This window comes from Magallana gigas, chromosome 2 (assembly GCF_963853765.1).
Source record: "Magallana gigas chromosome 2, xbMagGiga1.1, whole genome shotgun sequence".
NCBI lineage: Eukaryota > Metazoa > Mollusca > Bivalvia > Ostreida > Ostreidae > Magallana > Magallana gigas.
In genome coordinates this window covers 19,540,183-19,553,125 of record NC_088854.1, presented here as the reverse complement: position 1 = coordinate 19,553,125, position 12,943 = coordinate 19,540,183, and the positions used below count along the sequence as shown (strand labels likewise).

The following is a 12,943-nucleotide window of genomic DNA, read 5'->3' as shown; positions in this document are numbered from 1 at the left end:
GCTTATCAAGGTCAAAAAATCTTGTACAGGCCGTGAACCATTTACCATTTTTTTAAGCCAAGTAAGCTTTTTGTATACCAGATGCCTTGACAATGTCATTTACCGTAATCTATCATCTATCAGCTGCCAATATGAATAGTGGCCTTAACTGTGTAACCCAGATACAGAAATATGACAACAAGTAGATGGTAAAGTTCAAACATATACTCTATCATGGTATGAACTTTTATCCTGATCTTGTACATGAGCAAACAATGCTTAATCGCAGTTATCCGATAAATAAAAAATACCAAAATGCAATATTATGACATCAAAATAAACATATCAGGTACACACAGTGATGAAAGTCATACCGGTATCCAATGCATACTCCTGCCTGCAAGGAAGTAGCCCCCGGCACTGCCTCTGTTCTGTCGAGAGGTCTGTAACACAGCAATTCATATATTGTAAAAAAAAAAAAAAAAAAAAAAAAGGTCATTAGTAATTCATAGTCAATCAAGATATCAATTAAAATTTAATAGCAGTGGAATACAGTTAATCATTTGCTACTTATTGACTAGTTAATACCAAAATTTATGATCTTTAATATTTTTTTATCAATTACATGAAAACTGTTTGAAAATTGAGCTTTTTAAAGAAAATTAACAAATAAATATCTGCTATTTTTCAAATTCATAGACAAATAACTGGACAGAAGAAGCAAAATATATTCAAACAAATGTTTGATATAAAACAATTTCACTGTCAATGACTAGGCTTGCTTTTTTTTAATTACAAAGATCTCAGTGATATATAGACAAATCGTCTGAAAACTGAAGTGATGTAAAAAGGGGGTAGAGAAATTGGTTTATGTATGATACATATTTTCTTGTAAGTCAAGAAACATACAGTAATTAACAGCGACATGATCATTTTTTTTCTCATACACATTATCCAATATCCATGCATGTTTGGTTAAAATACCATAGGCCTTTACTAGGCCAAATGATTCTTGACATGAGATCTTCAACTTTAACCTTCAACAAAAACTTGAACCAAGCTCTGCTGCTCAAATACTTTCATTATAACATCTGTAAAATATTGGTTAAAAATTAGCAGCAACTAAAATTGTCCTGGAATGATGAAATTTAGGATGTATCATATATAAAACTCCAAGTTGAACGCTAAAATTTCCTGGAAGTATAACTGCTTTAAGAACTGTATCAACCTGGGATGCTGAGAAAAGTGGCATTGCATGCACAATTACATCCCCCACTACCATCTCCCCTACCCCTCACTTCAAGCTGTTGAGCTGATGAAATCTAATACATGCAAAGGTAAAAATTGTTTTCATTCATATTTTCATCATTTTTTTGTGTCTTCAACTTGCTGGATTTTCTTACAAGAGTAGTCAAAGATAAGATAAGATAAATATATTTCATTAAACAAGTCTTCTCAACAGTAAACACTTCAAAAACGTCTTTGTTACCAAGTACTGCTTCTAATACAGTAACCAAGGAATTTATTGGCTCTCTGGCCTAATTTACTTTGTTTGTAAAAGCTGAGTGAAAATCAAAGTTTACCTAGTGGGGTGAAAAATGTTCCGTATTTCCAGCTGAGATTTTTATTATCACTTTGGTTGAATGAACTTAAATTGGTTGTCTTTTTTTAAAATATCTACTCCAAGGAACATGAAAGGGCAACTTTATATCAAATCATGAAAATTTTAAACCCCAGTCTTCCTAATCCATAAAAACCTGTGCACTTGTCTCACTAATAGACATTTTTTAAGTGGTCAGATGTGCTCTATTCTTGGTGTAACTCGATGCTCAACATCTGCCTCCTCAATGTAAAAAAAATAAACATTTTTCATATCTGATAATCTCTTAGCAGTTACATCATGGTGTCTCAATGCAATTAAATGGCCTATCAGGGCTCTAGGTCTCCAACCAAATTTTGGTGCTGTGTCAAGGGTCATAAAAATTGTAAAAATTTAAAGTTCTCTTTAAAGAATAAATTTTGTTGATTGAATAGGCATTCAATGATTGACATTTCTATAATCAGTACATGTACTTTAGGATCATGCATGGCCCCCGGGGCTACCAACATGTAAAAATCTCAGTTCAAATCTCAGCTTCAATTCATATGATTTAATTCTGACTCAGGTGAGATTCTGCCAAAACAGCGTGCTACCAAACTCTCTCAGAGTCGCCCCACGAGTATTGAGTTTTAAGGAAAAATCTCAGAAATTTGTTAATTATCAACTTCTGTTTTAGTTTACAATATATTACAGATTCAAAAAGTTGTGATCATCAATTTAAAGGAAATTTAAAATGATTAAATCACCCAGTTTGGAGAAAGGTTTTCAATTACCCAAATTTCATACAATCTCTAAACATTTTTTATCAACATTATAAAAAAGTTATTTTAAATTTTACATTTGATTATGGTAAATTTTCTCAGTACTTATCCTATACTCTTTGAAGAGTTATTACACAAGAATTGAGGGAAGCTTGCACAATATGCACAATACAGCAAAGACACCGTGCACATTCCATTTTGTGAGGGGCATAAACTTCAATTATTGTAGTAAAAACTTCCACAATGAGTAGGAGTGTAAAGAATTTTCATAAAAAATGTCTAACATGAATGCTGGGAGGCAGAAAAGCATTGTATCTTCTTTATCTTGTTTATAGCTGGGCTGCATTTGTATTGTCTGGGTAAATATATGGGGGTTGTTCAGTCCAGAATTTAAATTTTTATATATGTGATTATATATTTAATATAGGGGGAAAATGTAGGCTTTTAACAACCCATCCCCCAACTACCCTGTTGCTTTGTGTCTGAAAGCCATCCTTATTATAATGAAGGTCTGCATGCAACATGCATGTATTGTACATGCATGCACAGCAACTTTGCCATACATGTATATACTCATGTACATAGTGATTGATATCAATAATAGAAAATCTTGTTATTATGCAACAATGTACTTTTCTTTCATTTATTTACGGCATTATTTTAGTCAAGTGACAATAACCCTTATCACTACACCTGTCCATGAATTAGCCTAAACGACTTTTTTTTCTGCAGGTAACACAGGATCATTCAAAAATGATATATCTTATTTTTTTTAATCATTACCCCCAAACTGTTCTATAAAAAGCCAATGTCTAACGTTGGCAAGAACTTGCTTAAATTTGAACAAGGTAATTTGCTTTATTCTATCCCCATTTGTCATTTGATGATCGACAAGCACAGCGCAAGCCGAATTATTTCAGACGCGAAAATAATGTTAGGCCTATGTACATAGAAAATTTTTAAAAAGAAAAAAAAATATCTTTATACATACCCATAATCCTATAAACAAGACAAATGCGAAGTATGCAACAATAACAATAAAATCTCCGTAATGAAGTCGTGTTCCTTCCACAGTTTCCATCTCTCTCTCCTCCTGAGGCCCACTTCACAAGTTGCAGACAGCTTACGACCTAATATTAGCAGCGCCACCTGTCACACAACAGACAACTCTTGACTATTTTAAATCTGATATCGTGTCATGCCATATCAAATTTCTACACTGGCGTCGGAAGCAAATTGAAAGGGGGGGGGGGGGCTAGAGTAAGACTAATCCGCAGAAATATTATACTTCCAAAAAAAAACCACCTACTTACCCAATTTTTTCCCCCCAAAATCATGAAATTCCTAATCCGTTGGGGGGGGGGGGGCTAATATGCTTCTGAATCCAACTTCTCAATCTTTCAAGGTAAATTTCGGAACAATAATCTTTCCTGCGAGAAAAAGTGGGGGGGGGGGGGGCTGAACCCTCTATCATGCTATGTTCCTAATGGTTATGTATAACTTTGCAAAAATAAGTGGGGGGAGGGGGGGGGGGGGGCAAGCCCCCCCCCTAGCCCCCCCCCCCCCGGTTCCGACGCCTATGTTCTATGTATGCAAAGTCCACCCAAAGCTCATAATTCGGAAGAAAACTGAATTTTATGAAATAACGAAATATGAAACTGTTTAAAATAATCTAGGAAATGGTGTAGAGGATGCACAATTTTATGATCGACCACAACATGTCCGCGGCTACATAGCATACGTTCCAGGATTAAATTACGGATATTTCACAGTCTGGTTCAGACAAAGCGGACACCGAAAATAATACGTACATCTCATTCTGCCGTGCGCGTCGTCAGTAACCAACAGTTGATTGAGTTATTTTCCCGATACAAACAAACAACATTTAATTCATAAATAATGTGCGATTTCAGAAACATTTTATACCACATAGGGTGACAATGATGTGAGAGATTCACAGTCTGTAACCAAAAATCTCAGGTTTTCGCTGTACACTCTACTCTGACATCTCATAGATTTCACTGAATGGCATTTTACATGGACAAATGATGTATGCTGCATATCCTGAGTGCGTAAAGAATGTGAAATCAATACATACAATCAAGAAATTAGTATACATGAAGAAAATTTTTAATACCCCTCATACAATTTGTTTTATTAAACAACAACAAAAATGTTAAATGTGAAATATAGATACATTAAGAGGTAAAAAAAAATATTCAACATACAAGTGTTTAAATAATTTCTCAAATTAATTTGTGGGCAAAACATATGTAAAATAATTATGGCGGTCAAAACGGATTCAGCTCGGGCCCCTTCCTTTTTCCCGAATAAAAAGTTCGACACAAAAGGACGTTATCCCTGTTTCCTGAACTACACGACAAAACAAATAGTACATACATAATTTACCGGTACCAGAAATCTGGAGAATATTCCAGAACATGCATTGATTCGGCAAAGAGTTCCAATGACTATATGTTCCTCAGGCTGATCGTGTTACTACAGTTGTTTAATTATAAGGCATATTTAATCAGAGCGGTTCAAAGGTATTAATTTCAGCGATTGTGTTTTTATATATGTTTCTTTTATTAAAAATTTCAGATAAAAATTTCAGATAAATATAGATGTCCTAACTACTGGTACTGTACAGTTTAGAGAAATGGCTTTTGAAATACATATCATCTTTATCCAAAGGTTTACCTCTACCGAAGCTGCGATAATTAATGTAGCCCCTCTGATTTTTTATTTACGTAATTACCCCCCCCCCCCCCCCCCCCCCCCCCACACACACACACACACCCCCACAGACACAATGACATGCACGCAAACACACAAAGAGAAAGGCTTATTATCAGGCAACGATTTGATTTGGTGGACCAGACTCACCCTAAATCTTAAAACACAAAACACCCCGCCACAACAATCTTTAAAATTCTATTCCATTTGGGAGGGGGGTGTAAATGCATCGTTGACACTATATAAATTGTTAATTTCAACTGTTATCCTCCAAAACAGGCACTATTTATTTTATTATACTGAATGTCTTAATTTTAGAGAATTTTTATATTGCATTTATCAGTCTAGACGGGACTCCCAAAACGGAGTTAACTCCCAAAACGGAGTCTTTGGCTTTATATAGAAATGACGTGAATTCTACGGCGAACCGTACGCGCATAGTTTACGCGCATGTAACAATTCGTTGTGTTACCCGTTGCTAAGTGTGTTGCTAACGCTGAGGGTAATAGAACGGATTATCAACTGCGTCTAAACCAATCAGATTTCAGTATTTAACATGAAAGTATAATAATAAAAAATATTACCCTATTTCTATATAGGTACCGTACCGAGAAAGAAGTTATCCGTGCTTGATTACAAAGGATCATTTGTATATAACAAAAGAATTGACCTATAAGGCCGGTATTAGTTTCTGTCTTTACAAAAAAGCATCTTTTAAAATCAAATTCTTGATTTTAGGCCATACACGGTAAACTCTTAGGTTCTAGTTCTCATAATGTAAAGATATTGCAAAAATAAGTTTCATAGTCGTTTATTTTACTTCATAAGGATGCTTCCACACAAGTTTCAGCTTTCCTGGCTGATTGGTTTCTGAGAAGAAGATTTTTAAAGAATTACTCTATATTCAAATGTGAAACTTTGACCCCACCCCATTGTGGCCCCACCTTACCCGCTGAGACCATGTTTTAAACAATTTTTAAACTATACTATCTGAGGATGGTTCCACACAAGTTTCAGCTTTTCTGGACAAATGGTTGTTAAGAAGAAGATATTAAAAGATTTACACTATATATTCCTATGTAAAAGTTCGCAGTCCATTGTGGCCCCACCCTACCCCTGGGGATCATGATTTTTACAACTTTAAATCTACAGTATCGGATGCTTCCACGTAAATTTCAGCTTTCCTGGCTGATTGGGTTCTGAGGAGAAGATTTTTAAAGAATTATTCTATTTATTCTATGTAAATTTCAACCCCCATTTTGGCCCCACCTTACCCCCGGGTGCATGATTTGAGCAAACTTGAATCTACGCTATCTGAGGATGCTTCCACATAAGTTTCAGCTTTTTTGGCCAATTGGTATTTGAGATTTTTTAAAAATATCGACAAATTTTCAATAAATCATAATTATCTCCTCTTCAAAAAGAGCATGGCCCTTCATTTTAACAAACTTGAATCCTCTTCAACCAATTATGCATTGTGCCCAGTTTGGTTGAAATTGGCCCAGTGGTTCTTGAGAAGAAGTCAAAAATGTAAAAAGTTTAGAGACAGACAGACAGACAGACGGACGGACGGACAGACGGACGCCGGACAAAAAGTGATCAGAAAAGCACACTTCAGCTTTCAGCTCAGGTGAGCTAAAAAGAGAAAATTATACCAACAGCTAGAAGGAATCCAACCAGGTACAAAAGTTATTTATGCGATAAGTGACAGCGATGGAACCAACTAAGCTATTCAAACCTTACTATGTGAACCTATGGAATTAAGCAGTTGGCAGCTGACAGTTGGCTGTCGTATATGGAATTCCATATAAACCACTTGACTATAATACAAATAAGTTTCTAATTTTTCAGCATTTCTTTTTTTTTTTTTGCGAATTTCTACCTCTGGGCAGGGATGCCTCTAAAAAAAATCCTATTTTAATCTATTCCTTTGACCAAACCTATCAAAATATCTTAGTTTTTAGGGGCGTGCATCCCTGCCCTGGTGGATCGATAGACCAAAATCCATGCAGAAGTACTGCAAAAATGATGTTTTAGCCAGTTAACGCGATCATCAATGTTTCAGGAGTGTAAAACTACAATCAACACTGAAAACATGAAAACAACCATTTACGATTGCAAAAAATAGTTTATGTGATAAATATTTCAGGAGTGTGAAACTATGATTAACAACTCTTAACCACACTAAACGAATGCAAATTAATTATGATTTATATATACAATCGGAAAATATATATCAGTATTTTTAAAGTTTTACAGAAAACTTTAGTTAACGAATTTACTATATAGTTTACGGTTCGTAAACTATAGTTAATAGTCGATAAACATAATTTATGAACGAAACTATGATTAGCTCATTTTTGTGAATTTGGGGTGTTATAAACTAGGAGCGACGGACCGAAGTGTCGTTGGACTGAGACGTCTGTCTACCGTTTTCTACTTTGTAGAACTCTTTTGAATCGGAGACCGAAATGGAAAATTCGTCAAACGGTGCGCAGTTTGATGGAAAAGACATTGCATATGAAGAAAAGCAAAACACAATTCAAAACCAGTCAACAAAAGTGCATTCTAGCAAATTTAAAGTCATACAGTAAGGCGTTTTTCTTTATTTTGACTGGAGTATTAAGGTTTATGTGTCTGACAGAGTAAATTCGAAACTATAAAGTTTTAAATGTTTAAAACTTTTTAAAAATCTGTACACTTAGGAAATGTTTTACGGTGTTAATTAACTTATTTATCAATACTCTTTCAATGTAAGTATTGTCAAAAAGAAAAGAATATCGATTCCATTTATGTTGGCAGTTTTACTGAGCACAATTGAGCATATATAAAGATATGTAATCAACAATGAAGATATAATCAACAATGCACATGATGCAATGTTAAAAGGTTCACTGGGTTATAAATTTGATTGTTAATGCATCAAATCTTGCGAAGTGGCTTTTTTAATTAGAAGATTTGAACATATACCAACCAAGCTCATATTTTGTTGAACTCTTTAATATTGCACATGTTGCATTTATTACTTTACTTTAATTATTACCATGATTGAAAAAGGCAAATGGTTACATGGATCAGTTAAAGCCATTCACCACTTTAAAATTTTGCACCTTCTGCACAGGGTATTGCACATTTCTTAATGAAAATAGTTTATATATTAATGTTACAAGACACAATTGATATATAGTAGAAAGTTCAAAAACACATGAGTTTATCATATATAATATTTTTATTCTAAAAAAAAATTGCATAAACATTATTTTTAGTGAAATGAATCCTTAGAACAATGTTCAGAAGTATTTATTATTTCGCTGCTACTTCAAAAATATTCTCCACGTTAGAGTCAACATCTTAGGATGACGTCAGTTTTGACCAAAATGAACAAACATTGTTCATTTTATATTGCTGCATCAATACCAAACTAGGAAGAAATCTACAGCTTTAGGAGGGTATATTATACATATATTACATGGCTTCGAGGGCGACATACCAGAATATTTGCCCCGAGGTGACAGAAAAGCCCTGGAGTGTTATGTCGCCCGATGCCGAAGGCAGAAGGCAACATAACACTCCAGGGCTTTCCTGTCACCGAGGGACAAATATTCTGGCATTGTCGCCCGAGAAGACATGTAATATATGTTATATAACATTTTTAAACAAATCAAACTCAGGTTATCAACATATTATTTAATTCACAAGGCAGAGGAAAACATTTTAAAACACTAACGCTCGAGTTTATCACTTTGTCGTATTTGCCGAATTTTTTTCATCAATTAAACTATCGAGTTCATCTGAACTTAGATGAACAAACCGCAGACGTTGGCCTGACATGTTTAAAATTTGCGGATCTGTTTACCTTTGCTTAGCAACTGGTTCGTTGAATTTCGAACCTGACGTAATTAATATGCAGAATTCTTGCACGCGATGGTGATATTACAGTTTCGGGAGGGCAATATAACTATTTCCTGTGAAATATAACTGTTTCCGGGAGGGCAATATAACTGTTTCCGGTGTGATTCAGCAATGTGCAGGGCATAGTAATAAAATTATTTCATTTGTGACATAACGATAAAACTTATTCAAAAATGGTATATAACTATATATATGGAATATTGATAAGTGTGCACAAAAGCATGCAAATTTTAGTGCATGTTAATCAATTTTCTTTGTTTCAGAGAAATCCTTCTTCACATTCTTCAAGAAGAATCAAAATTATCTTCTGAGCATCTTTTTTGTGTGGATTTACAGAACAAAGGAGGTAATTGAATTTTCAAAGATAGTTTTGTTTTTTTGTTTTATACTCTTTCATAGAAATTATATTATTTGAAGAAAAAGCTAGTACAAAGTATTGAATAATCTTGGTAAATTTGAAAATGTTGACAGTGTTGATTGTAGCATTCTTAATATGTTGTTGGGTTTTTTTAAATCTTAAATAGGTGTTGCAGGATTGCAGTGGAAAAGACACTATCAATCTAAACTCAATGTTCTCATTGCACAGAACAAAGCAATAAGTAACATCCAACAGAACTGTGAGGACTCAGATGTCATTTGTTCCGAATTCCATCTTTCATTTGAAAGGCAGCCAGGAGATGTTCAGCTTGAGCAGAAAGACAAAGAGATTCATGCATGTCAGTGCCCTACAAATGTACTCTTACACTTGGAGGCCTTTGATTTTGTGTATGATTTTATATTTCCTAAATTAATTATTTTTAGCAAGAAACTTTGGAATCATTTATATAAGTAGGGATTCCTGGATTGTCTATCTTTATAGCCTACATGTAGTAAGTTAAATTGGAATGTAATTTCATGTATTTGCATTTATGTAAAATGAACAAAGACTGTTTTCTTATTCATTGGGGATGTCTTTTTTTGTATAAGAATGATAAATGATAGAAGCAAAATAACATACATCTCCTTCTGGAGAGCGACACATCTATCTCTCAGACTGACAACCCCATCTACTCCACTTTCTATTTTAGTCGTCTTTTAAAACATAAGTCATTAAGAGGTTTGATTTAAACTAGACTGTATTTGGATATTTTAATTTTTGTAGATTTCTTCAACCCGAAGGTCATTTAGCAAACTACTTTGATTCGGTATTTTGTAATCTCCGCAATAATGGTTTGTTGTGCTTGACTTCCTCGGACATATCAGTGCAGTTCACACGGACAGCTAATGTGATCAGGCGTTACTGCCATGCACAAGTGACCAAGACAGAGTACATGAGGGAGATGGCCGTACGGGTTATAATTGGGTGTGCCGTGAGGTTTGTCTCCCCCCCTTTTAGTCCTTTGATCTCTTTAAATACATGTAGATCAGCAGTTTAAATGAGAGGAATATTGGAAATTAACTTTAAATGAGCCTTCTGAGATGATTTTTAAAAAAAAAATGATCGGACATAGACAATATGTAAAACATGTACATGCAAATAATACAAACAGTATTTTTGTCTTTGCATCAAAAGGGGAAAACTGAAGTCCTCTTAAAAAAAAAAACGTTTCTTAAGAAATAGCGTGAACAGTTATTTACATGTATCATCACATAGCATACTGTAAATTCCTTATTTTACGCGAGTACTTAATTCCGCGATTCGGCTGTTTTGTATCAAATCACGAGATTATAAAATCGTGATCACCAATTTTTTTTCCCTATAATTTCCTATACTTCAAAACATTCTGAAAAATTAAAGCGAGACTTTAAAATCCACGAGGGTTGCTGCTCGTGATTTTACATGGAAATTAATTGTACGTGTTTAATTAGGAATCTACAGTACTTATACCAGTATTAATGTCTGTATGGGTTTTCTTACCAGATCAGCTTCTAGATGTAACAAAGGACTGGAGGTTCTGATGACACCCTGTGTGGAGGACAATTTCCTTATAGTAATGAGAGTACATCGGGGACCACAGCACGCTGACCACTGTCTCGATCAAGTCAAACCTCAGCTGTACTGTCAGATCTGTGAAGAGCAGTGTTTTTTACCAGGTGGTCTGACACCAATAGGTAAGAATATACTTTGTGCAAAGGTATATAGAAGTCATGAGAATAAATTCAGAAGGTAAAAAGTTCTTTGGTACAAAAGGTACCTCTTGATTTTGTAAACTAAACTTGGCTCAAATTTGACAATTTTTTACAATGGGCATCTTCTTTCCACATTTTGAATATTATTTCTGGAATTCTTATTGCATGAACAGAGTGTAATGCTGTAATTGATTCAACTTTCCAAATCTTATTCAGTGAGGTTACAGTCAACCAAGAATTTTATAAAATTTCGACTGACATTATTACATGTCTATGTCAAATAAACTTGTATGTGACATTATGATCCAGTTAATATACAAATACATGTACCTCTTTTGTGGATTCATGGATTCATCATGCTCAATTTTCTCGTCCTCTGTTTATTATAGAAAATCCCTATGCATTGCTGGCTTGTACCTGTCATGAAAAAACCCCAGGGAGGACAGCTATTGTACTAGGACCAATGTGGTAAGTATTTACGAATGATTCAGTGTCTGATAATGTTATTTTACAAATTGCAAGTTGTAAAATTGTGCTGCGTAATTGGAATAGAACTGACAGAAATATTTTCTGTTTTCATATCAAAAATTAAAAAAAGAACTGTTTAAAAATGAATGAAAGGTAGGGAAAAAAATATATCTTTTAGTATACACAGATCATTCCTCAATGAATTGAATTTATAATGTAAAAAAAAAAAACCCAAACTTTACCTGAAAATATTTTGTTAGGTCAGGGAGTATATTCAACACCACCTTCATATCAAACTTATTGAAGCCACATGAAGATTTACCAGAACACAGTAGTCAGTTTAAGAAAGTTCTGCAGAGTATTCAGGAGGAGGCCGTTTGTTCCCACTTGGATGTTTCAGAGACAAATGGAGACCACCACCAGAGAGACCTAGGGGAACCAGAGGCAAAAAGACCAAAAATTGAACATTCTCAACACCCAACCACCACCCACCCTCCATTTTATATCAACCTTCACAAAATGAAATTCAAAGATGTTATCATCCCAAAGTAAGTATACTTGCATATAAGAAACTTATTATTTCTGGGCACATTTATATTTAAATTTTTGGATAAATCATGAATTACCTCAGTTTACCCAGGTACCACATGATGTCATTGTTTGCTTGCTAAAGTATGTTACTTCATGATATAATTATGGAAAGCAAATTGTTGATATGACTCTCGAGTACATGTATTTCATCACCTGTTGCAATTGAACCAATTTGTCAGAATTTTCACTTTCAAAATGATAATATCAGACCCATTTTTCTTGATCTTTCATAATCTAATGAATCATTTGTTTATTAACCCATTTTTTGTATCATTTTTCTCTCTCTAGATATTTTATGCAGTTGTAGTATGCTCAGGTGACCATTAACGCCTTTTGGTCTCTTGTACTTTAGAGAGCCATTTTTAATTCACCTTAAACGAGATTGTTGACTGTTTACATTTCATAAGCATTTCAATCGTTCTTATTACAATATATGAGTACAATAGTTTGTAACAAGTATTGTAAAATTTATTCATTTCTTTGTAGAATGCGAAAAGTTTTAAGTTTTCTGAGATCTGAAGGTTATCGAGCAAGCCGGACTCATTTCGACTCAAACAGTGTGAGGACCAATGCAAATAGGACTCAGTTTCATGATGTATTATTAAAATTTTGCAAAAAAAGCAGGAAAGAATAAAATCGTAACTTTAATTTTATTTTATTTTTAAATATTTATTATTTTTACTGCTGATTTACCTTAGATTAAAGTATGCAATCTTCAACACCATTTCTTTGTTCTGATTTGAACTTTATATCTGCATGTACACAACATACCAGTATTTACTTTAAA

At 34.1% G+C, this 12,943-nt stretch overlaps 2 protein-coding genes across 3 annotated transcripts in view; one reads left to right on the top strand and one right to left on the bottom strand.

The window, feature by feature from the left end:
- Nucleotides 1-3,512, bottom strand: part of LOC105344269 (sodium/glucose cotransporter 4) — a 36,213-nt gene extending 32,701 nt beyond the window's left edge. The window contains exons 1-2 of one of the 2 annotated variants that reach the window (XM_034446775.2): nucleotides 3,332-3,512; nucleotides 354-422 (exon numbers count right to left, since the gene is read on the bottom strand). In XM_034446775.2, the coding sequence (XP_034302666.2) occupies nucleotides 354-422; nucleotides 3,332-3,421 (159 nt within the window). In that variant the 5' untranslated portion in view covers nucleotides 3,422-3,512. The remainder of the gene's footprint in view (nucleotides 1-353; nucleotides 423-3,331) is intronic. The other variant, XM_034446776.2, reaches the window with a different exon arrangement.
- A 3,995-nt stretch (nucleotides 3,513-7,507) lies between these two features.
- Nucleotides 7,508-12,875, top strand: LOC105344255 (TRMT1-like protein). Its single transcript, XM_011451974.4, has 8 exons — nucleotides 7,508-7,666; nucleotides 9,252-9,334; nucleotides 9,513-9,753; nucleotides 10,130-10,342; nucleotides 10,889-11,079; nucleotides 11,487-11,565; nucleotides 11,826-12,113; nucleotides 12,643-12,875. The coding sequence occupies exons 1-8, from the start codon at nucleotides 7,548-7,550 to the stop codon at nucleotides 12,788-12,790; spliced, it is 1,362 nt and encodes a 453-aa protein (XP_011450276.3). The 5' UTR covers nucleotides 7,508-7,547; the 3' UTR covers nucleotides 12,791-12,875.
- The last annotated feature ends 68 nt before the right edge of the window (nucleotides 12,876-12,943 follow it).